Source organism: Oncorhynchus nerka, linkage group LG10 (genome assembly GCF_034236695.1).
Source record: "Oncorhynchus nerka isolate Pitt River linkage group LG10, Oner_Uvic_2.0, whole genome shotgun sequence".
NCBI classification, from domain to species: Eukaryota; Metazoa; Chordata; class Actinopteri; order Salmoniformes; family Salmonidae; genus Oncorhynchus; species Oncorhynchus nerka.
The window spans coordinates 66,764,278-66,790,166 of record NC_088405.1 but is presented as its reverse complement, the minus strand read 5'-3'; the positions used below and the strand labels follow the sequence as shown (position 1 = coordinate 66,790,166).

Sequence of the window (25,889 nt, the reverse complement as noted above, 5' to 3'; positions counted from 1 at the left end):
GTGCAGCAGAAGCTGGAGGAGATCAGGGAGTGCTGGACGGACCTGGAGAGCACCACCAAGGCCAAGGCCCGGGCTCTGTTTGAGAACAACAAGCCAGAGCCGGTGGTGAAGAGCTACTCAGACCTGGACCACCAGCTCTCTGGCCTGGAGAAACAGCCCCCCCAGCTGGAGCAGGCTCATCACCTACCCACCTTCAACGAGCAGCTGCAGAAATTTCAGGTGTCTATTTACTGTTATAGGTTGCTTTTCAGGATTTTTGCTATGGCAGTTATTTTGTGACAACACATTTGAACTCATTTTATATTAATTTATGTAATATTTCCAATCCAAATGTCTGTTAATGCTATAGAAGCCGTTGTTGTTGACTTTTACATGCCAAGTTCCCTGCCATCAGACACTAGGCTGGTTGTCGACATGAAAGAATGCACCGCATAGTTTGTTCTCAAAGCCAGCTAATCCATTACAATGCATTACATTGAAACACAACACACACAATAAAATAGCTCAAAGTGCTGTTCAAGCCCATGTGCTGTGTGTTTGGGCATCAGTCTCTCATCATCTATTCCTAACGTGACCTCCTCTTTCCCCCTGGCTGGCCTCTCTCAGTCTCAGATGGGGAACATGTACAAGGACGTAGGGGAACTAGGGTCCCTCCAGGGGGTGTGCCTCCCCCAGCGAGGCAGCCTGGTGAAGGGTGGCGAGGGAGAAGGGGGCGAGCAGCCAGCCGTAGTGGAGACCCGCATCGTGCGCCTCATCGAGCCCCTGAAGGAGAGACGACGCATCCTGCTGGCCTCCAAAGAGATGCACCAGGTCGCTCAGGACCTGGAGGAAGAGATAGTGAGTGACTGACACACTTCATTACTCCCTGGTGCCTCTAGCCTTTCTTTCCCTATGTTGATTGATTTGATTTAAGTTATTTGACTATTTTTTAAATGCATTCCGTACGAGTCAAAAGTTTGGACACACCTACTCATTCAAGGGTTTTTCTTTATTTAAAAAAAACTATTTTCTACATTGTAGAATAATAGTGAAGACATCAAAACTATGAAATAACACATATGGAATCATGTAGTAACCAAAAATGTGTTAAACAAATCATAACATATTTTCTGTTTGAGATTCTTCAAAATAGCCACCCTTTGCCTTGATGACAGCTTTACACACTCTTGGCATTCTCTCAACCATCTTCATGAGGTAGTCACCTGGAATACATTTCAATTAACAGGTGTGTCTTGTTAAAAGTTCATTTGTGGAATTTATTTCCTTCTAAATGTGTTTGAGCCAATCAGTTGTGTTGTGACAAGGCAGGGGTGGTATACAGAAGATAGCCCTATGTGGTAAAAGATCCAGTCCATATTATGGCAAGAACAGCTTATCTCAACCCAATTGAGATGGTTTGGGATGAGTTTGACCAAAGAGTGAAGGAAAAGCAGCCAACAAGTGCCCAGCATATGTGGGAACTCCTTCAAGACTTTTGGAAAAGCATTCCTGGTGAAGCTGGTTGAGAGAATGCCAAGAGTGTGCAAAGCTGTCATCAAGGCAAAGGGTGGCTACTTTGAAGAATCTCAAATATGAAATATATTTTGATTTGTTCAACACTTTTTTGGTTACTACATGATTCCATATGTGTTATTTCATAGTTTTGATGTCTTCACTATTATTCTACAATGTAAAAAATAAAGAAAAACCCTTGAATGAGTAGGTGTGTCTAAACGTTTGACTGGTACTGTACATAAGGGCGCTCCAGCCGGTGACACCTCCACATGCAAAATATACTTCCCTCTCTCCGTGGCATATTTCCCTCGCTCCCTCTCTCCATCTATTCTGTTATTTTCTGTCCTATAGCATCTTAAGGTCTCTAATATGCTTTTCTAAATAGTTATTATGTTCTGTGGTCAAAGGTTGACGATGTCTCGCATAAAACCATCAGGGTCTCCTCTCAATGAGATAGGTATGTACAGACGGTCTCTGACCACAATTTGCTGATTTGTTATAGCTGTGGATCCAGGAGCGGCTTCCTCTGGCCTCCTCTAAGGATTACGGCAACAACCTGCAGAGTGTTCAGCAGCATGTCAAGATCAACCAGGTGAGAGACAGATGACCTCTATATGAGCACACAACACTATCTCTTCATAGCACAGTATAAACTCAATGACTATCCCTGCTCATCTCAGACCTAACTACAGTCCCCACACAACAGGACACACCGCCACACATTTTTAGAAAGGAAAGCGAAAATGCGAGCTCTTATTGGACAAATTCAGATAATGCCTCCCAATTTCACTCTGTTTTGAGGCATTTTTACCCAGCTAAACATGACCCCTGGTTCTTATTGGCCCGTCAGACACTGCAGAGGGATCTGCAGGGGCGCCAAGCACGGGTGGAGGAGGTGTTGGACCGGGCGGGGATCATCGCCTCTCTGCGGACCCCTGAGGTTGACTTTGTGCGTGAGGGGGCGGGGCATGTGCGTCAGGTGTGGGAGGTGCTGAGGCTGGAGGCGGAGAGGAGGTCTGTGATGCTGGATGTGGTGCTGCTGGCCCAGCAGTACTACAGCGAGGCAGCCAAGGTGGAGTCCTGGCTGGCAGGCCAGAAACTGCACCTCATCAATGAGGAGAAGGGCACGGTACGCATGGGAGGCATGGTATCATGAGATTGAACTGGCAGGGTGGGTATGAGACTGGCCCGTTGGTTAGTAGTCCACAGTGCTTCCGGAGGACCTTGATTTGCCTAATGTGTCTGTTTTTTTTTTTTTTTACAAAAAATGTACATGTCTGGTTGATGGTTTGGATTTTGTCCCTAATATGAGGTCACTGTTGTGTAGGACGAGGAGAGCACCCTGCAGCTGCTGAAGGAGCACCTGGCCTTGGAGGCGACAGTGGAGAACTACGCTGAGACAGTGGGCATGCTCTCCCAGCAGTGTCAGCAACAGCTGGAGCTGGGGCACCCAGATAGGCACGGGCAGACACACTGACAGTCACACCCAGGCTCAAACTACATCTAAACACATCCTTCAATGATACTCCAACTCATACCCACAAACAACAGCTAATTCACTGGTGGAATTTTACCATAGACCACACAGAAAATAAAACGGCCTCAGTTTGTATCGGCTACTACATGATCCGTTATTTTACTGTCTACTGTGTCAGTTTCCCTCTCAATATCCCCCCTCTCTCTCTTTGACAGTGAGGGGATCACCAAGCAGCAGTCCCACATAGACCGTCTGTATGTGTCTCTGAAGGACATGGTGGAGCACAGGAAGACCAAGCTGGAGCAGCAGTACTGGATGTACCAGCTCAACAGAGAGGTGGAGGAGTTAGAGAAGTGGATCACTGAGAGGGAGGCCGTTGCCAGCTCCACTGAGCTGGGTCAAGACCTGGAGCATGTCACGGTCAGTCTATCAATCAATCAGGCAATTAATCAATCAATCAATTGACGATGGATGGTCACAATCAGTCCCTGGCGAATTACATTGTCATGTGTTTATTCAGTAAACATAATTGTTGTGAGTATTTGAGTGTTTCAGCAAAATGCACCATGAAAACACAACTGAATGACACAAAATAAAGTGCAATAGAAATGACAAATGAAATGGAAATGTGAAATTCGATACCTGACCTCTATAACTCTGGTCCCAAGCTTATTCTGGCCTCTCTCTCTCACAGTTGCTACAGGAAAAATTCACCAAGTTCTGCTCAGAGACCAACAGCATAGGCCAGCAGAGGATGGAGCAGGTGAATAAGATGGTGAATGAGATGATAGACTGTGGCCACACGGACGCGGCCACCATAGCTGAGTGGAAGGACGGACTGAACGAGTCATGGGCCGACCTACTGGAGCTCATGGAGACCCGAAGACAGATGCTGGCAGCATCACACCAGCTGCACAAGTTCTTCACCGACTGCAAAGAGGTACAGCTCAGTGTTTCTCCAAGATTATTTTCTAGGTTCCCCAAGATTATTTTCAATAAGCAGAGGGAAACATAGCTAGGCAAGGAGACCTGACCTGCCTGTACAATGGTGGGAGAAACACTAGTACGGTTCGGCTGGATATATATTAGATTACATCAAACATGATAGTGGTTGGAGGTGCTGGTAGACAGTGTAGACACTTAGATTTGTGAATATCCCGGGTGTTGTATTTGTGTCTGTCCTGTGTTGTGCTGTGCTGCAGGTCTTGGCTCAGACTGCAGGGAAGATGAGGCAGTTGCCAGAGGTGAGGGCGTGCCAAGCCAGCATCGCCAACCCTGCCACCCTGCAGAGGCTCATGCTCTCCTTCGAGCACGCCCTCCAGCTGCTCGTCTCACAGGTATTGGTATTTGATTAGGATCACCATTAGCTGTTGTGATAGCAGCTGCTACTCTTCCTGGGGTCTACAAGTGAGTGTCGACGAGGTGATTTGGTGAAATGTCCCCCTCTGACCTTAGAGGACCGTCAATGCACTTTGGCTCTCCTCTAACACCATTCACTCAAATAAGTAATGCTCCTGGAGGACATGAGGATGTTACAGATGTTAACCCCAAGATACATAGCGCAGTAAATAGAATACCAATATGGACACAGTGGCAAAGATAAAAGATATTGTGTACCGTATGACTGGAGTCATACTTTTGCCTCAACCCTAGCTAGCACACCTGATTAACCTGGTTGTATTCTTAACTGAAGACCAACCATGATTAGTTGATGATTTGAAATGACAGAGCCATGTCCTATGTTGTATTCCAGGTAAGGCAGCTACAGGAAAATGCGGCCCAGCTGAGGACCATCTATGCCGGAGAGAAGGCTGAGGCCATCATGAGCAAAGAGCAGGAAGTGATGTCAGCATGGAAGGAGTTACTGGTTTCCTGTGAGGCCAGTCGTGTGCAGGTCACCTCGGTGACAGACAAGGTGCAGTTCTTCTCGGTGGTGCGCGAGCAGCTCATGTGGATGGAGGGCATCATGGGACAGATTGGAGGGGACGACCCCAGGTAAGTAATGGAAAGTCTCCTAACCTGAACTAAATGCTAATTGTCAGCAATTTTGATAATCTCATAACTCTGATACTTGATTTGATAAATCGGCTCTTCTTAGTTTAAGGATAAAAAGGAAATGCATCTGTAATGTATATACTAAACAAAAATATAAAAGCAACATGCAACAATTTCAGCGAGTTACAGTTCATATAAGGAAATCAGTCAATTGAAAAAAATGAATTAAGCACTAATCTATGGATTTCACATGACTAGGCTTGGGCGCAGCCATGGTTGTGCCTAGGAGGGCATAGGCCCACCCACTTTGGAGCCAGGCCCAACTACTGGGGAGCCAGGCCCAGCCAATCAGAATGAGTTTTTCCCCGCAAAGGGCTTTATTACAGACAGATATACTCCTCAACTCTCCGGGTGGCTGGTCTCAGACCATCCCGTAGGTGAGGAAGCCGGATGTGGAGGTCCTGGGCTGGTGTGGTTACACATGGACTGTGTTTGGGAGGCCAGTTGGACGTACTGCCAAATTCTCAAAAATTACATTGGAGGCAGCTTATAGTAGAGAAATGGACGTGAAATTATCTGGCACAGCTCTGGTGGACATTCCTGCAGTCAGCGTGCCAATTACACGCTCTCTGGCATTGTGTTGTGTGATAAAACTGTACATTTTAGAGTGGACTTTTATTGTCCCCAGCACAAGGTGCACTTCTGTAATGATCATGCTGTTTAATCAGCTTCTTGATATGCCACAGCTGTCAGGTGGATGGATTATCTTGGCAAAGGAGAAATGCTCACTAACAGGGACATAAACACATTTGTGCACAAAAATAAGCTTTTTGTTGATATGGTACATTTCTGGCATCTTTTATTTCAGCTCATGAAACATGAGACCAACACTATACATGTTAATTTTTATATAATTATATATTTTGTTCAGTATATGTATGTTATCTTCTATTTTAGTAACCTTTTCAGGCACCCCTAGTTGAGCTAATACCTTCTTGGCTTGCACATACTGTACATAGACCCATTCATGTTATGCAATAAAGCTGTACTTTGTTTAAAAATAAAATGCTTTGTCACCTTGACCTAATTTCTTTTAATATCTGCCATTCAGTTTAATTTGGTTGTGGGGAAAGAGGGAAATAGATGTTGTTTTTGTTTACAGTATTTAAGTAGTCCTCATTTATATTTAAGGATACATCACATACTTAACTACTTTCTTTAGCTGGTTTGTCAGAACTCACTAGTCAAGCACCTGGCTAACATTTCACACATACTCTTTTCACACTAGCTGAGCTGAGCCGACCTGTACTTTGCAGGCCTGGTTACAGTATGTATCTACAATACAGTTGCTAGAACCATACTGGAAAGTATAATATAGGGAAAATGGTAATAGGTCCCTCTCTTCACTCTTCTTTTCTGACATTTGCATTTTGTGCTTTCCTCCTGTCTGACGCTGTCCTATGGGGTGGCTTCCGCCAGGGACTCGTCTTCTGCAGAGGTGATGATGAAACAGCATGGTGAGCTGAAAGCCAAGATGGATGGCCGTAGGAAGACAATACAGCAATGTGTGGAGCTGGGAAAGATCCTGCTGGCCGCAGGCAACCCAGCCTCCGAGGAGGTCAGCATCACATATAACCTCACCTACATAAGTATACAGCAAAACCACATTACACTGAATCTGTATGCAGCAAAACCACACATCACACTGTATGGATCCAAACCACACTTCACATCACCCTTTATGTATCAAAACCTCATTACGCACTGTACCCACCTAGAGCTTGGTGACAGCGTGGTTGTCCTATGTTTTTGTTGTTGCATACAACCATCCCACAACTTTCAGGGAATGGTGCAGGATAGTTGCTTGGCTTTGGAACATTCTCAGCACATTTAAGGAACTTGACAAAAAATATATATTTTCTTGGTATTTCATTATTTTAACAGAATATTTCCTAAAAGTTCAAACATAGTTACATTTAATTTACAGTTTGGTAATGGGACGTTCTCCAACTGGTTTGACATTGGGAATGTTCTCAAATAGTTCAGAGAACAACTTTCTTTTGTGGGAATTTCAGTACTTCATCATAACGTTTCCTACCGGTTTCCTCATGATTCTAATTAAAGTCATGTTCTCAAATTGTCCCAAGAACGTTAAGAAACCTTTACATAAAAACCACAAGAAAATGTTAGTAATGCTCAGATGAAGTTCTAAGAATGTTAGATAAAAACATATACATTCTGTTTTAAGCATCGATAAAACTCATGTCATGTTAAAGCTGTAATGTGTAACTTTAAGGATTTCTCCATAGTGCATCTGTATTAAGTGTGTTCAGGTGTGTTGGCTGCACCCTGTTTGAGTAGATGTAAAAAAAAACATTGCACAGCCTTCCAAGTGGCACAGTACCCTATAAGGCACTACATCGCTGTGCATCCCAGGCTGTGTCACAACCGGCCATGACCGGGAGTCAAATAGGGCGGCGCACACTTGGCCCAGCGTTGTCCGGGTTAGGGGAGTAATTGGATCCCAAATGTGTATCATGAAAGTTGTGAGAAAAAGGGTGTAAAACACAACAACAATATCAACAACAAAAAAAACTTATGGCTTCGTTCCCACAACTAATGTGGAACTAAAATCATACGTTCCCACAACTTCCAAGGAACCAAATGTGCAAGCTGGTTAGGCAGCAAAACCACACTTCACATCACACTGTATGCAGCAAAACCACAATTAACTCATGCTGTGTTAGTTAAAACCTGCTGCAAAACTGCAAAAAATGAATAACTAAAAAGAGCAATGAATATTGTGTAGGTTTGTCTTCAATGGAGGTGTAATCACTTAAACCTCACATGATGATGAATATAATTCCCTGTCAAGACTGACTTCAAATGTTTTAATATATTGTCGTTGCATTCCATTTGTTGTGATCTTGAACGCTCCCCAACCGTCTCTCTCTCCCTCTTGACACAGATAAAGGAGAAGTTGGATGCGCTCCTGGCTAAGCAGAAGGATCTCTCTGAGAGATGGGACAAACAGCAGGAGAAGCTACAGCGCAGTGAGTGACTCACTACACTGGCAGGCGCCGTGGAGGGAGCACAAACAGCTTTCAGGCAGCACTGCAGAATTCTTTATATGGAAGGATGGAAGGGCTTGTGCTTGAGAGTACTAGTTTTAGATTGTGCCTCAGAGCAGGCATCTTCACACTGCACAGTTTTTGTGAACAATATGGCTTTCACTATGAATATTTATGTTTGTGTGTGTGGGCTTCAACAATAGTTTAAACGTGACTAGACTACACACTAAAATAAATAGTTATATATAGTACCAAATAAGGGTTATTTGGCTTGTTACCATAATGGACCCTTTTTGGTGCTATATAGAACCATTTTTTGAAGTTTCTATAAAGAACCATGCTCATTAGGTCATTTCCTAAGGTTCTACAAATAACCAATGCATTTACCTGGAGCTAACTCTGCAAATAGCAGTGCTATTCCATTGGTGTTATTATTGAGTTAATTAACAAGTTGAATCACATTTGCTAGCTATAGCACAGCCGGGGGACCCTAAGGAAAGAATTAGGAACCACTGATTTAGTCACAAGACACCTTAACTGGCCATAGTCATATTTAACAAGCATTGACGTAAGACATGACATAACACAACAGATTAGATAAACTGGAATGACATTCTCACTCATGGTTGCACAGAAAGAGCTTAGCGCAAACAAAGCACCAAAATATTCAAATGAGCCACCGCCCCTACATTTTAATTATCCCTAAAAGATGAGTCATTATGGTTCAAAATAGAACCATCAAAATAGATCCGCCCCTTTTTTATTATTTAAAATTTCGCCTAAAATGACAAGCCCAAATCTAACTGCCTGTAAGCTCAGGCCCTTGAAGCAAGGATATGCATTTTCTTGGTACCATTTGAAAAGAAACACTTTGAAGGTTGTGAAAATGTGACAGGAATGTAGGAGAATATAACACAATAGATATTGTAAAAGATAATACAAAGAAAAAAACAACAATATTTTTGTATTTTTTTGTACCATTATCTTTGAAATGCATGCCAAAGGCCATAATGTATTATTCCAGCCCAGGTGCAATTTAGCAGTGTATGTGCAAAGTTTCAGACTGATTCAATGAACCATTGCATTTCTGTTCAAAATGTTGTATCGAGACTGCCCAAATGTGCCTAATTTGTTTATTAATAACTTTTCATGTTCAAAACTGTGCACTCTCCTCAAACAATAGCATGGTATTATTTCACTATAATAGCTACTGTAAATTGGACAGTGGAGTTATATCAGATATGTCTATGTCCTGGGAAATGTTCTTGTTACTTACAACCTCATGCTAATCGCATTAGCCTACATTAGCTCAACTGTCCCACAGGGGACCTGAAGAAACATATTTTATAAGTGTGTAGGTTACACTTTACAGAACAGTACAGCCATCGAATACATCTGATACAACAATTCAGAGTTGAGATAACCACGCCAAACTCAGACTTTCATGTAAATCATTAATTTATGTCAATGGAAGACCCATTCATGCCCATTGCAGCATAAATGTGTACAGTATATGAGGTTCGTGAATGTTCAAAGACTTTGTTATAATAAGGAATATGGGGTGAGGCATGCCTATCTCGTCTTCTTTCCTTCAGAGAAGGATCAGTTCCAGTATGCCCAGGAGACGGTGAAGGCAGAGGCCTGGCTGAAGGCCAAGGAGCCCCTGATTAGCTCCAGCTCCTCCTCTAGGGTGGCTGGGGGGGCTGGAGGAGACGCCCAGGTCCAGACTGATGAGGTGGAGCAACTCATCCTCCGCCACGAGGCCTTCCGCAATGCTGCAGCCACCTGGAAGGAGCGCTTCAGCTCACTGAGACAGCTCTCCAATGTAAGCCTTTCTTTAGATAGATACAGACAGTCTACTTAAGTATTTACTTATGTCTGTTGTCTAACATATCCATTAGGATTTTGTTAAACAAGGGTTTAATTAGATATTTGATTCAATCATTTATAAGACAAGTCCTTGCAGTATATGTGCAGTAAACTTGCTAGTTGTTTTACTATTACATTTGAGGTTGCAGTTCACTTAAATCTCTCCTCTCAGGCAGAGAAGCTGAGAGAAGAACAGAGCAGCAAGCCTTCCCCAATGCCACTCTCCAGTCGGAGGATGTTCCCATCATCCTGTCTCACTCCGACCATTCCTCTTGCTACCTCAACTCTGCTGAGACAGACGGTCCAGGTGCATATTGAGCCCAGGCCCAAGCAGACCAGTCTGGAGATGTCTGCCTCTGCCTCCTCTGCAGCCCAAAGGTTGGGTTCTACCATAGCCAGCTACGCTCCTGTCATAAATGGCTCTGGTTACCATGGACTGGACAATCAGAGCAGCAGCGGGGGATTGGAGAGTTCCAACTACCCTGGACTGAACCATCCGGGCAGTGGAGGAGTGGACAGCAGCTCTAGTTACCTTGGAGGGAACCATCAGACTGGCTCCCCGCCAGTGGATAGTTCTGGCTACCTTGGACTGAACCAACAAAACAGTGGGGGTATGGTTAGTCCAGGCTACCTACCTCAAAACCAAAGTAGTGGGGGTATGTGTGGTCCAGGCTACCTTCCTCAAAATCAAAGCAGTGGGAGTATAGGTAGTCCAGGCTACTTGCCGCAAAATCTAAGTAGTGGGAGTATGGGTAGTCCAGGCTACCTGCCAAAAAATCAAAGTATTGGGGGTATGTGTAGTCCAGGCTACCTGTCGCAAAATCAAAGTAGTGGGGGTATGGGTAGTCCAGGCTACCTGCCTCAAAATCAAAGTAGTGGGGGTATGGGTAGTCCAGGCTACCTGCCGCAAAATCAAAGTAGTGGGGGTATGTGTAGTTCAGGCTACCTGCCGCAAAATCAAAGTAGTGGGGGTATAGGTAGTCCAGGCTACTTGCCGCAAAATCAAAGTAGTGGTGGTATGGGTAGCTCAGGCTACCTGCCGCAAAATCAAAGTAGTGGGGGTATAGGTAGTTCAGGCTACTTGCCGCAAAATCAAAGTAGTGGTGGTATGGGTAGCTCAGGCTACCTTGCACAAAATCAAAACAGTGTTGGGATTGGTAGCTCAGGCTACCTTGGGAAAAATCAAAGTAGTGGGGGTATGGGAAGTACTGGCTACCTTGCACAACACCAAGGTAGTGGGAGTATGGGTAGTTCAGGCTACCTTGCGCAAAGTGTTGGGGGTATGGGTAGTTCTAGCTATCTGCCTCAAAGTGGTGGGGTCATGGACCCCAAAATGGCATATGCGTGGCAGCATCTGAAAGCTGACTGCATGCAGCCCAGGATCAACCACATGCACAAAGCTGTCAACCCCCTCCTGGAGGCCAGCAGGGCGCAGAGGGAACAGTTTGGGGACATCCCCATGGTGGACATGATCGGGCCAGAGTCTGGCCTGGATCTCCTGCACGGCAGGCTCCAGAGGGACCCTCGCGGCAGCCGCTCCGACCCCCAGATGGACCACCTGCGGCGGGAGAGGGAGTACAAGCTGGGTCGGCAGACCTCCAGCGAACAGGAGATTCAGGCGCGGCTCAACGAGCTGCCAATGATTGTGCGCCAGGAGCGCTATAGGCGACGCCTGGAGAGGCAGTCGTCCAGCGAGCAGGAGGGCAGTGGGAAGGCGAGGACACCGAGGCAGGACGACTCCAGCGACATGGAGTCAGCCAAGGAAGGCTCTGACAAGCGCTCAATGTGAGTCCAGGACTGCCTGGTCATAACCTCAGCAGTTCTTCACAGTGCTGTTTGTTTGTGGAAATTTAACAAGGTCATTACAAAAACAGTTATTACAATTTGTCTGGTCAGCACTGTCCACCATGATCCAAAACCATTGATTTGGAAGATAGAGTATTGATTATATTCCCCGTTTGGGTGACTCATGGCAGAAACTGTGTCATTGCAGAGAGAAGAGAGCCACCACCATGGCTGAGATTGTGGAGCAGGCCCAGGAGAGAGAGGCAGCACAAGTAAGTTATTTCACATGTACAGTATTTAACAGTATTTCGTATTTTGTTTTTGTATAATGAAGATCGTTTGTTAGGCTACACAGGCCTGCTTTTTGGATTTCTGAATGACATACCTCTCTCCTGTCTGTTCCAGGCTCGAGGGGAGATGTACCGCCCCACCAGCAGCCTCTCAGCACCCGTGACCTACGAGCGCCCGCGAGCCCGAGACCGCCCCAAACCCCGCAGGAGACCCCGCCCCAAAGAGCCTGAGGAGAAGCGACGCTCTCGCTCGGCTCCGGCCCAGAGCCCGGCACAACTTCTGCCACCCTCACACACTGCCCATAATGAAGGCTTCCTGTACCGCAAACACGACTTTGAGGGGCACCAGAAGAGTCCCAGCAGGTGGGCGTCCACCTACTCACAGTTACACACACCACACACCACGCAGACAAAAGTTAAAAGGTTAATGTAGCTAGATCACTACAGAACATGTGTATATACAGTACTCTATTGACACACTATGACACACATATTGACACACTATGAGTTCACTTTGGAAGAAAGTAGAAACGTGCATAAGCTGTTGCCCAACAAGCTGTTCTTGTTTTGCAGTAAGTCCTGGGTGAATTTGTATTGCGTGTTGACAAAGGGAGGGATCACTTTCTACAAGGACGCCAAGAGCACCACCACACCTTACAATGAAGAAACCCCACTCGACCTGAGCGTCTGTATATGTGATAGCACCATAGGATACAAGAAGAAGAAAAATGTCTTCGTTATCAAGTATGGCTTGATGAAGAGGATATTTTTTTACTCCACCTTATTCCTTATTTTAGCATATAATCATTTTCTTCACCTTAAAACATTTGAGTGACCAGAGGATACTCTTGGTACTTCCAGTAACAATGTCTCTCTCCTTTCTTCTCCAACAGGAAAAATGATGGCAATGACTATATTTTCCATGCAAAGGATGAGGTAAGAATGCCTGTGATGAAATTGAACGTTTCATTTAATGTCTTAACATCAATGTTTTGTTCCCATTAGAGAGCTAGATAGGCCACCCCTCTGAGCAGAGTTCCTCTCTAGGTTTCTTCCTACAGTAGGTTCTTTCCTTCTAGGGAGTTTTTCCTGACCACTGTGTTTTCGCTTGGCTTTGCTTATTCTTTGGGGTCTAGGCCAGGTAATCGTAAAGCACTTTGTGATAACTGCTGATGTAAAAAAGGGCTTTAAAAAACCCATTTGATTGGTTAACTCACTGGTCCTGCTTCTTGGTTTTGTGGAAACCGTGACAATATCATGTCTCTGGGTGCACTTTTGCAGGAGGACCTGAAGGCTTGGGTCACTAACATCACCACCAGTATAACTGAACATGAGGAGATCGCCAAGTGGGACAAGCCCACCACCTCGTCCACAGATCCCGACCGCTCGGAGAGGAAGGAGAAGTCGGAGGGCGACGCAGACGCCAGGTCAGAGAGGTCTGAGATGGGAGGAGAGGTGGAGGAGGAGGAGAGGTCAGAGAAAGAGAGGTCTGAGAAGGGAGAGGGGTCCAAGAAGACGGGAGAAGGCTCAGAGAAAGCAGACACGTCGGAGAGGGGTGAGAGGGCAGAGGGGGGGGCAGGGGGCTCCAGCACGTCAGGGAAGAGCAAATGATCCCCGCTGAGTGGAGGAGTGGACTGGCATCCAACCATCTAAAGTCCCCCCCCTCCTAACTTTACCCTACGACACCAGACAGTGCTGAACAAGGGAGACAGAGGGAGATGTGTACATTTCTGTGCATATATTCTCTCTTTTTCTCTCTCTATATCTCTCTGTCTCTCTCTGTGACATCCTGAGGCTTGGGTCCTAATGTTAACTGTGACTGTCTGATCTTTCAGCCCCTCCCCCCTCCCCCAGGCAAAATACATCAATACTTGCATTGCATTGTGGCCCTTGCTGGTAGGTTGGAGGATAGGGGAGATTAACCAGCGCCACTGTGTGGTCACAGGCATTTGTCACAGTCACGACTCATTGATCATTTATTTCTTGGATTCACAGCATCTCTCAGTATATATATAATATACCTATGACTGACTATGTAATGCTCTGTCTAAAACAACCCAAGCAGTGGTGAATGAAATGTCTCACAATATTTTGAAAAAGCTTTTTTCTGAAGCAATATACTTTTTTATTTATTCTCTTTGTTTGAGAGAGAGTGAAAGGAGACAAGAAACAGTTGCTTATTAATTCTATGATTGTTCACATTCATCATCAGCTTATTTCTGTCAGGTCAGCAGCACTTTAAACACTTCCAACACGTCTGTGTATACTCAGCATATTGACATTTCAAACCCACCTCATCGCTATCTCTGAGTCATGTTGTCATGATGGAATGCTGGTATTACCTACTTGTGTTCATAATTGAATTGACCAACACATGATTCTCTTCTGAACTTTTGGATTAATCATGTACAGGCTCATGCCATGCCAGGAATAAAGGTGAAATAGGGTTGCCAACTGATTAAAACTCCATCACATCCAAGAGTCTATTCAAGGAGGCAATGCCCAACTTAACCTCCTTGTGGTGCCAGACCTGTGTCATGGCATGGCAGTATAGTGCACCTTCTATTTGAATGCCTTCATGTTCTTCGTGGTCTTGAGAGGTTCACCAGTTTTTAAATGAATTTGGCAGTGCAATAATTCCATCTGAAGGGAAGGTCTGTGTAAAATGCTAATATCATGGTAGATCTTAAACTATCCCCACATAAAGTATGGTGATAAGAAGATGTGTTTTAATGACATAGCAGAGAGAAGCCCAAGCCAGAAATAATTCATGCTTCTTTTGACTGCTATTTGATCTGAGACAAATTAAGAAGCATTAGAACCCCATTGCTGTTTTTATTATATTATTAGAATATATTCGACAGGGACTGTAATGGTTTCACTTGTGAAAATACAGTAGTCAACATTAGGTGAACCCCAAAATATACAGTTGAAGTCATAATTTTACATACACTTAGTTTGGAGTCATTAAAACTTGTTTTTCAAACATTCCACAAATGTATTGTTAACAAACTATAGTTTTGGCAAGTCGGTTAGGACATCTACTTTGTGCATGATGTTTACAGACAGATTATTTCACTTATAATTCACTGTATCACAATTCCAGTCAGTCAGATGTTTACATACACTAAGTTGACTGTGCCTTTAAACAGCTTGGAAAATAACAGAAAATGATATCATAGCTTTAGAAGTGTCTGATAGGCTAATTTACATAATTAGTCAATTGGAGGTGTACCTGTGGATGTACTTCAAGGCCTACCTTCAAACTCAGTGCCTCTTTGCTTGACGTCATGGGAAAATCAAAAGAAATCAGTCTAAAATAAATTGTAGACCTCCACAAGTCTGGTTTATCCTTGGGAGCAATTTCCAAATGCCTGAAGGTACCATGTTAATCTGTACAAACAATGGCATGCAAGTATAAACACCATGGGACTATGAAGCCGTCATACCGCTCAGGAGGGAGACACGTTCTGTCTCCTAGAGAAGAACGTACTTTGGTGTGAAAAGTGCAAATCAATCCCAGAACAACAGAAAATGACCTTTTGACGATGCTGGAGGAAACAGGTACAAAAGTATCTATATCCACAGTAAAATGGGTCCTATATCGACATAACCCGTAAGGCCGCTCAGCACGGAAGAAGCCACTGCTCCAAAACTGACATAAAAAAGCCAGTCTACGGTTTGCAACTGCACATGGGGACGAAGATTGTACTTTTTGGAGAAATTTCCTATGGTCTGATGAAACAAAAATAGAACTGTTTGGCCATAATGACCATCGTTATGTTTGGAGGAAAAAGAGGGAGGCTTGCAAGCCGAAGAACACCATCCCAACCGTGAAGCACGGGGGTGGCAGAATCATGTTGTGGGGGTGCTTTGCTGCAGGAGGGACTGGTGCACTTCACAAAATAGATGGCATCATGAGAAAGAAAAATTATGTGGATATATTAAGCAACATCTCAATATGGGATATTGAGTCTTCCAAATGGACAATGACTCCAAGCATACTTCCAAAGTTGTGGCAAAATGGCTTAAGGACAACAAAGTCAAGGTATTGGAGTGGCCATCATAAAGCCCTGACCTCAATCCCATAGAAAATGTGTGGGCAGAACTGAAAAAGTGTGTGCGAGCAAGGAGGCCTACAAACCTGACTCAGTTACGCCAGCTCTGTCAGGAGGAATGGGCCAAAATTCACCAAACTTATTGTGGGAAGCTTTTGGAAGGCTACCCGAAACGTTTGACCCAAGTTAAACAATTTAAAGGCAATGCTACCAAATACTAATCGAGTGTATGTAAACTTCTGACCCACTGGGAATGTGATGAAAGAAATAAAAGCTGAAATAAATCATTCTCTCTACTATTATTCTGACATTTCACATTCTTAAAATAAAGTGGTGAACCTAACTGACCTAAGACTGAATTTTTACTAGGATTAAATGTCAGGAATTGTAAAAAACGGAGTTTAAATGTATTTGGCTAAGGTGTATGTAATCTTCCGACTTCAACTGTATCATAAACTACTTCTCCCTCCCTGTTTTCTGTCTTTCTGAGATTAAACCAATAGAAAATGATTGTCAGTCAGAGGAGATCATTAAATTGTAGATATCTTTAAGTACAGTCCACCAATAAATCCTATGCTCATTCTATGGAATGAAGTGGGTTAAAATGAAAACATTTACGTTAATCTACACAAATGAAATGGGGAAACAATACCAGTCAATTACGATATTACTGTTTATTTCATTTAAATGGAAAAAAAATGCAAATTAGGAGTCACTAACAAAGGATAGTGTATATACACCAATATCTAGTTACATTTGACATTTTACAAGGGAAAAGAGTGCTGGACCTAGGTACATTTGTTGTGTATTTATAAATGTGTTTGTCATTTAATTGATCATACGGGTTTGCTACAGACAGTTTTTTCTATTCGTAGTTAGATCCTGTCAGGCAAGTGAATTATTATAAGAACAGTCCTGTAGCGAATGATAGGCCTTCGCTACATTTACTTGAACTGGTTAACAAACCTTGGATGATAACAAAGAACTTGCTAACCTGAATGCTAGTTTATTTAGCAACTCTGGAGCTGATCAGACTGGTATCCAGGCTACACACGTTTTAGCTGTGACTCTTGAGCTATGACTTCAAAGCTAAATACAACCATACATCCACAAAATGTTTTGCTTGCTTCAGTCATATTGGATGTTTAATTATAAACATATATTGATAAGCAAGTGAATGAACACAAATATGTTGGTTTAGTTAGTACTGTACACCTACAATATGAAACCTCAATAGCCAGCATAGTATGATATAAATTTGGTCAACTCTGTTTCAAATTGGCTACTTTTTAATTATGTTTACAGATGTTTTTATCTTATTCCTAAATGCCCCATACCATGGACCTTCCAAATCAAACATAATTGCTTAAAGTGGTCTGTGTGTGTTATTAGTCATAACCAAATCTGTAAAAAAGAAACAAATAAAAAAACCTTGTTAAGCCTTATCCCCAAAACCAGTATTTAGAAAATGAATTGATTTCACAATATACTCAATACAGACTGTTCCATTTGACCCAGGATGCAAATTCTGGCACTCATTGGTATTAAAGTGTTATGACACAAGTAACAGTCTAACTGCAGCTTGTTGATTGGACGCAGTTATCTTATTGGTAAGACTTGAATATATCATGATATATGTGTTATGTCATCTGTTACAATGTCGACTAGAAACTGTTGAGAAACTGTCAATTACAGTAAAACAACAAACTGACTATTGTAGGTGGTTATTGTAGGTAACACCATGCCATTCTGGATTACAGGCTTTAAAAACAAATGGTACCTAAACTGATCATTTATTAGTAGGCTTATTACCAATTGTTTTCATTGTAACTATTTCCTCTGGAATTGAGCCTTTCATTGCAGTACATACCGTATTTATTAGTTAAACACTAGTAGCTGTTTCTCTTATTTTCCACTGTGGAAAGTGAGAGGCTCTCCTAATTCTATTCATTCTAATTATATGGTTCCCGGCATCTACATTCTTATCAGAGAAATCCCAACATCACTTGATGAAACAAACAGGTTAATACTATAATACTTACTAAACACACATAAATACTACAATATCTACTAAACACAGAAATACTATAATGCCTACTAAACACACAGAAACAAGGTAACGTAAAGCTCTTGACCTCATGGCTGGTGTTTTTGTGATTTTGTGTTTTTCTTGTCTCAGATACTGTGTTAGTGTACCTTAATGATACCTATACCTTGCTGCTATGACATTTTCTCTATGTAAACCTCTTTATTTGCTGATGCAAAATTTCCATGAACATTGGTGTATGCTTGACACAAAGGTGTTAAGCCAAGAGTTTTTGAAAAAGTAATCATCAACCATCCTCCACAGATCAGTAGATACATAATGCATTCTATATAGTAGTGGGAGAGATTAAGAAATTCCTGATGTTGCAGCCACTCAGTGTTTAAAAATCAAAGTAAATTTGCTTGATTGAGTAGAGAAAGTTAACAGATTCCTGTGTTAGAGATTCCACTCTGAAGTAGAATAAAACATTTTTTAAATTTAATTTGGCAAATTAGTAAACCTTGCCAGAGTGTACTGTTCTTGAGACAGGCGTACGCAAAGGTAAATTCTCTTGATTTAGAGGGGGTAAACATACTGTCATTATAACACCAAATGACGTAATCACCAATTAGCATTGGCAAACATTTATTAGAATTCATGGACTTAATCCATATGACCAGCTATGTACTTAATGCTCCAATCTCCACTTCTTAATGCCTTTGTGCATTTAACAAATGGAGCAAAATGTCAAGTGTCATGACTGGTAATGTCAAGTGTCATGATGACACAGTTATGTAGGCATAATGACACAGTTATGTAGGCATAATGACACAGTTATGTAGGCATAATGACACAGTTATGTAGGCATAATGACACAGTTATGTAGGCATAATGACACAGTTATGTAGGCATAATGACACAGTTATGTAGGCATAATGACACAGTTATGTAGGCATAATGACACAGTTATGTAGGCATAATGACACAGTTATGTATACGCCTTCAACTAAAGTATTCCCTGTATTTAACCAAGTCATTTGTTAATTTTTTTGTAAGAAGAAGAAAAACTGTTTGTGTCATAAAGCCACCTGGGGATAGTAACTGAACCACATAGCTCTGACAACCTAAGTGAAGAAATCAGTCATAGATGTCAAATGAAGGGCTGGTCTTTTAAAAAACAACTGTGTTTTCTGTTTTGAGGTAATAACGCTTCAGATCAGTAAGCTTGAAATCTTTGCTTATGTACAGTATGTTGGTACACAATAAAACATTTTTATGCTGTATTCTGTAGCCCTCTTATAGCAGATCAGTGAAAGGCTGAAACACATCAGAGCTACTTGCAGTTTTCAAGAGAGACGCAAGTCGAAACACTAATAATTGATGATGTGCACAGTGTAAAACGCTAGTGGCGACGCAGGGTCTATAAGAAATATACATGTATACAGTATTGCACAAAGTCTGCACAACTCAATGTATGTCTTTTAAGAATGTACATTTTAATTCTGATTTGTTTATTAATAGACTTTAATAGACTGGAGCAACATCTGCCAATATCTGTCTGTTGAAATATGGTATTGTCTCATAAACTCTGTTCATCCCTTAATCTGGGCAGTGTCGTTTTTAATACTGTATATAGCTTGACTGGCACCCATTTACATGAAAATCACATTATTTATTTAAAAATGCACAAGAACCTCAAATCTAATTATTGGCTCTGATCATTGGCCAATTTCCAATAATATAAGCAGATAAATTCTGTATGGCTTCTATATGATATGATACTGTGTAAAATGATTTACTGATGCGTGTTCTCTACAATAACACTTTAGGTGTATGTTGGTCTTTGTCCTGCACCAACCTGCAGATCTCTATCACTACATCTCTGTTTTAGACATGGACACTGGTAGACATGGAACTGTCCTTTCAAGAAGTCGGTTGAGTCCAAATGTATGCCCATGCACCACCAGTTTGTTATCGCCACGTGCCAGGCTTCAGACACACAGGTAGTGAAGGAACACTACCGATCAGTGAACTCAAGTGAAAAGGATATCTTTATCTATTTAAAGTCTTCCGCAAGCCATGAAACAACAAATGGTTAAGACGTTCTACTTGATAATGAGGCGTGACAGTGAATTCCATATATACTGTAAATATGGTTCATGATAAAAGCACAATAGGAAAGTATCATGAAAGAAAAGTGAATCTGCTGTTATTTGTCAGTAAGAGATAATAGTAATAGCTCATTCAACATGAAATGGCATTTGTAAGAAATGCATACATGATAGTTAGAGGGAAATATCATTATTAGCATATAATACTGTTAATAAATGTGTCAGACCATAATATGCTGTGTTATTATTCAGTATACTCGTAGGAAAGGGGTTCCAAAAGGGTTCTTTGGCTGTCCCCATAGGAGAACCCTTTTTGGTTCCAGGTAGAACTAGTTGGGTTTCCATCTGGTTGGGGGTTGTTGGGGTTCCCTTGGAAAGGGTTCTACACGGAACTCAAAATGGTTATACTTGGAACCAAAAAGGGTTTTCCAAAGGGATATTTCTGTGTTTTATTTTTAATAAATTAGCAAATATTTCAATTGTGTGTAGATTGATGAGGGAAAAAAACAATTTAATCAATTTTAGAATAAGGCTTTAACCTAACAAAACATGGAAAACGTCAAGGGATCTGAATACTTTCCGAAGGCACTGTATATCGTTCATTTATAACGATTTTTTATATTTTTTATTAATGACTTCTTGTGGGTTTGGTGTAAGAGTTAGGCTTACAGGCAATCTACTTTCTCACAGATCCAGGAGATTACTCAGATGCATCATTCCATCTCTTTAACGGACCACCAGAGAAAGCAGTCTCCATCTCAGTAGTCCTCATTACTAGTCTCACCAGAACCTATAAACACACACTACACTCAGAATGTCAATGTCCATTCATGGATTTTTGTACGTATTCTTCAGTAGGCAAATGTGACACTAAAATAATTGTGTTACCCTATGGTCAATGGTGTGCCATCCACCCATTTCGTGACCAATTCCTTATCTTTGTCAGTCTGACCAATCCAGTGGAATCCATTGATAATTTCCTAGCATATTGGCAGAAAAATATATTAGCATGAAAAAAATATTGGCAAACTGCCATCAACAGTACTAGACTAATTCCAGTTCCTCCCCCACCCCACCCCCTTTATTTATCTTCTTTCACTCTCACATTCTCTTCGTTGCTGTTTATGATAACTGGGTTTGCTCCTCTCCCCCCCCAGGATTTAGTCTCAGTAGAGATGTAATACCAACTGGAGTCGAAATACCTCCTTCCCTGATGAAGAGCAGCATAGCAGAGCACTGGAAATGAGCACTCATGTCCATATTGACACACAAACCTATTAGTGAATTATCCATTTTATCAAAAATATTTTTAAGGATTCTAAGCTGGTGAATCAATGACTGTTGTTTACTCTTGTGCTCTCCCTTTTCAGATACAGTACAACTCACCTAGCACACAGAGCTGAACCCGGCCTCTCTCTTTAGTCAAGGCATCATAACTGGTCTTCAACCGGTCTATCTCTTTAGTTAACTGGTCTCTCTCTTTAGTTAACCAATCTCTCTCTTTAGTTAACTGGTCTCTTTCTTTAGTCAACTAATCTCTCTCTTAGTTAACCGGTCTCTCTCTTTAGTTAACCAGCTTTGAGTCGTCTTGGGTATGTCTGTATAAGATTTTCACATATCGATTTGGGGATTTTCTCAAGCTCAGTTAAGTTAGATGGGGAGCGGCGGTGAACAGCAATCTTCAAGGTTTTCCACAAATGTTCAATGGGATTCAAGACTGGGCTTTAGCTGGGCCACTCAAGGACTTTCACATTCTTGTTCTGAAACTATTCCAGCGTTGCTTTGGCTGAATGCTTGGGGTTGGAACATGAATGCATTGTCCGGTTGGAACATAAATCTTCCCCCCAGTCTAAGGTCGTTTGCACTCTGAAGCAGGTTCTCATCAAGGATTTGCCTGTATTTGGCTCCATTCATTGTTCTCTCTATCCTTACCAGTCTCACAGTCTCTGCCACTGAAAATCATCTCCATAGCATGATGCTTCCACCACCATGCTTCACGGTAGGGATGGTGTTAGATGGATGATGAGCTGAATATTCATTCAGGCCAAAGCGCTTTGCATTCAGACCAAAGAGTACATTTTTTGTCTCAACAGACCACAGAATCTTTTGCCTTATGCTCTGAGTCTTTCACGTGACTTTTCGCAAACTCCAGGCTTGCTGTCATTTGCCTTTTTCTCAGGAGTGGCTTCCATCTGGCCACTCCCATAAAACCCAGACTGGTGAAGTGCTGTAGAGACTGTTGTACTTCTGGCAGGTTCTCCAATCTCAGCCAAGAAACTCTGTAGTTCTTTCAGAGGCGTCATTGGTTTCTTGGTCACCACCCGGAGCAAGGTCCTTCTTACCCAGTTGCTCAGTTTGGTCAGACGGCCAGCTCTAGGCAGAGTCTGGGTAGTTACATATTTTTTCAATTTCCCAATTATGGAGACCACAGTGCTCTTGGAACCTTTCAACTCTCTCAAAATTGTTTTATACCCTTCCCCAGATATATGCCTAATCACAATTATATCATGGTGATCTACGGACAGTTCCTTAGACATCATGGTATAGTTTCTGCTCTGACATGCACTGTGAACGGTGGGACATTATATAGACAGGTGAGTTTCTTTCTAAATCACGTCCAAATAATGGAATTGGCCACTGGTGGACTCCAATCAAGTTGTAGTGACATCTCAAGTGATGATCAAAGGAAATTGGATGCATCGGAGCTCAATTTGGAGTGTCATAGCAAAGTGCTGTAAATACTTATGTAAATGAGATATTTCTGTTTTTAATTTTCAATAAATCTGCAAAAAAAAAACTACAAAAATGTTTTCACTTTGTCATTATGGGGTATTGTGTGTATATGGGTGAGAAAAAAACATATTTAATCAATTTTGAATTTAGGCTGTAATAAAACAAAAAGGAATAAGTCAAGGGGTATGAATACTTTCTGAAGGCACTATATGCAGAGTTGGCTGTCAGAAGAGAGAAGCTGTGGTTTAGACGTCAGAAAGAGGCTATGATTCATGATTGATTGGGAAAAAATATGCACTGAGTAAAACTCAGAGGATAACCCGTTTCCAACATGGTCCCTGATGGAATACACACAATACAGACAAGACACACAAAAACAACAGTAATCGCTAAAGTAAAAACTGTATCACACAGCATAGAATATATAAATAAAAAAGAACATATACAATCAACCTCTCCTAATATCATAATTTGTCCTCCTGGACTCTAAATACTTTATACATCAATAAATCTATATCATTATGAATAGTACTTAGATTGCAGCTAAGATGGCTTCTGGGTCAGACCTCTGCCTTCACATTTCTGATGTAAAAGGTCAGTGACGCTAAGTGACACTGAACCTTCTCCTAAGATGACCTCTGACCTGTCCTTTGAAAACACCCTTGGACTGGTACAGTTTAATAGGCAGTGGAAGACTATTCCACAAAATAATGCCAGTGTAGAAGAACAAGCTTTTTGTCACATGCACAAGTACAGTGAAGTGCTTAATGCTTAACTTGCAAGCCCTTCCCAACAGTGCTGTATTCAAAATCCAAATAGTATAACTAAAAAATCACGAGTCACGTTATGGCCATGTTGAGTATGAACCATAGCTAGTTTTTAGCCTAAGTAGTTAGGGGCAGTACCACTAATGATGTTGTACATGTGGTTAAGCTTCAGCTGTTTCATTGTGAGCTGTAGACAACAGACCCACTGCTTGGAATGAATTTCCTCCGATATGTGTTCTGATTGGGTACAAATGTAGGATCTTAATTTGATAACTCTTTTCTTGTGCAGGAAATGCAAACCTGTATTGCATTTGAGTTTTAAAAAGGCTTTTAAAGTTTGTAATTTCCACTTTGACATTTCAGACTTGATTTGCCCAAACAAAAAATGTATCAACCCCTACAAAAATGTCTATTAATTATAATCCATATAATAATTCACATTTCCTTTTGCTGCAGGATTATTTTCCTGCTCTATCAAAGTGGCTCAAATTATAATCCTACATACATTAAGCAGATACCTAATGAGGTTGTTTTGCACAAGCTGCATCTTGTTCTTCAGTTTTGTAAGCAGACCACTGTACCACGCAGAGCAGGTGTAATCAAAATTACACTGTATAAATGTTGTCGCAAGCAGTTTTTTTTATTTTGATGTCAAACTGCCTTGTTCTGCAGTACAGGAATTTTAGTTTGGATATAATGGCGCCGGAGGGGATGGTTGCCGTTTTACGGGCTCCTAACCAACTATTCTATTATGTTATTTTTTTCACATTGTTGGTACTTATTTTGTACATAATGTTGCTGCTACCCACTCTTATGACCTAAAAGAGCTTCTGGACATCAGAACAGCGATTACTCACCGCAAACTGGCCATAGATTTTTTCTTTAATGAGTCCGATGCGAAAGATATGGTGCTTCCCCGAGACCAGGCCCAAATCCCGTCATTCACGTGAAGAAAAGAAGGAAATACAGGGGGCAGAGGTTGGGATGCATTGTGAGAATTCGTCGGTGAGTGGGTAAACTGCCTCTACCATCCATACTATTGGCCAACGTGCAATCACTGGAAAATAAACTGTATGATCTACGATCAAGACTATCCTACCAGCGGGACATTAAAAACATTAATGTCTTATGTTTCACCGAGTCATGGCTTAACAAGGATACGGATAATATACTTGCTGGCTGGGTTTTCCGTGCATTGGCAGGACAGAGCAGCAATGAGACGAGGGATGGGGGTGTGTGTCTATTTGTCTATAACAGCTGATGCGCAATGTCTAAAACAAAAGAAGTCTTGAGGTATTGCTCATCTAAGGTAGATTACCTCACGATAAACTGTAGACCACACTATCCACCAAGAGAGTTCCCATCTATATTATTCGTAGGCCGTCTATTTACCACCAAAAACCGATGCTGGTACTAAGACTGCACTCAACGAGCTATATAAGGCAAACAAACAAGAAAATGCTCCTCCAGAAGAGGCGCTCCTAGTGGCCGGGGACTTTAATGCAGACAATCTAAAGTAGGCAATCTACATGTCACATGTGCAACCAGAGGGAAAAAAAACTCTAGACCACTTTTACTCCACACACAGAGACGCATACAAGGCTCTCCTTCGCCCTCCATTTGGCAAATCTGACCATAATTCTTTCCTCATGATTCCTGCTTACAAGCTAAAACTAAAGCAGGAAGTACCAGTGACTATATACTTCAATATGGAAGTGGTCAGATGATGTGGATGCTATGCTACAGAACTATTTTGCTAGCACAGACTGGAATATGTTCCGGGATTCATCCAATGCCATTGAGGAGGCATTACAGGCAACATCCGCTCCAAGTTAAAGGCTACAGCTGCCGCTTTCAAGGAGCAGGACACTAATCCGGACGCTTAAAAGAAATCCCACGATGCCCTTCAAACAAATATACGGTTCTAATAAAAACTAAACGATTTAAGCAATAATACGAGGCCATGTGTTATGACATTTTTATGATAAAATGTGTATGATAAATGATAAAATTATAAAAATTTAAGAAATGTCATAACACATGTGTATTATTGATTTTATACAAAGGATTACCTGCATTAAAAAGCTAGGTTCTTTCCCAAACTGGTTGTCAAGCGCTGGTTGATAGTTCCTGACCTTTACAGGTTACTATGGTAAACAAAAATGGTTTCTATGGAGGCTCTGTCACATTCTGACCTTTATTTTCCTTTGTTT

General features: G+C 41.9%; 2 protein-coding genes across 2 annotated transcripts in view; both read left to right on the top strand.

Moving 5' to 3' along the window:
- LOC135559521 (spectrin beta chain, non-erythrocytic 4-like) overlaps window positions 1–3,986 on the top strand; it is a 14,310-nt gene extending 10,324 nt beyond the window's left edge. The window contains exons 2-8 of the mRNA XM_065023374.1: window positions 1–219; window positions 607–837; window positions 1,997–2,086; window positions 2,345–2,623; window positions 2,822–2,952; window positions 3,187–3,391; window positions 3,666–3,986. The exon at window positions 1–219 is cut by the window's left edge and continues 45 nt beyond it. Of these exons, the coding sequence (XP_064879446.1) occupies window positions 1–219; window positions 607–837; window positions 1,997–2,086; window positions 2,345–2,623; window positions 2,822–2,952; window positions 3,187–3,391; window positions 3,666–3,986 (1,476 nt within the window). The remainder of the gene's footprint in view (window positions 220–606; window positions 838–1,996; window positions 2,087–2,344; window positions 2,624–2,821; window positions 2,953–3,186; window positions 3,392–3,665) is intronic.
- A 30-nt stretch (window positions 3,987–4,016) lies between these two features.
- On the top strand, window positions 4,017–19,662 carry LOC115135884 (spectrin beta chain, non-erythrocytic 4-like). The gene is made up of 12 exons (XM_065023373.1): window positions 4,017–4,034; window positions 4,174–4,308; window positions 4,725–4,966; window positions 6,446–6,584; window positions 7,935–8,019; window positions 9,633–9,862; window positions 10,079–11,691; window positions 11,900–11,963; window positions 12,097–12,344; window positions 12,555–12,725; window positions 12,875–12,917; window positions 13,263–19,662. Exons 1-12 carry the CDS (start codon window positions 4,017–4,019, stop codon window positions 13,590–13,592), a joined length of 3,318 nt encoding a protein of 1,105 aa, XP_064879445.1. The 3' UTR covers window positions 13,593–19,662.
- Window positions 19,663–25,889: the final 6,227 nt, after the last annotated feature.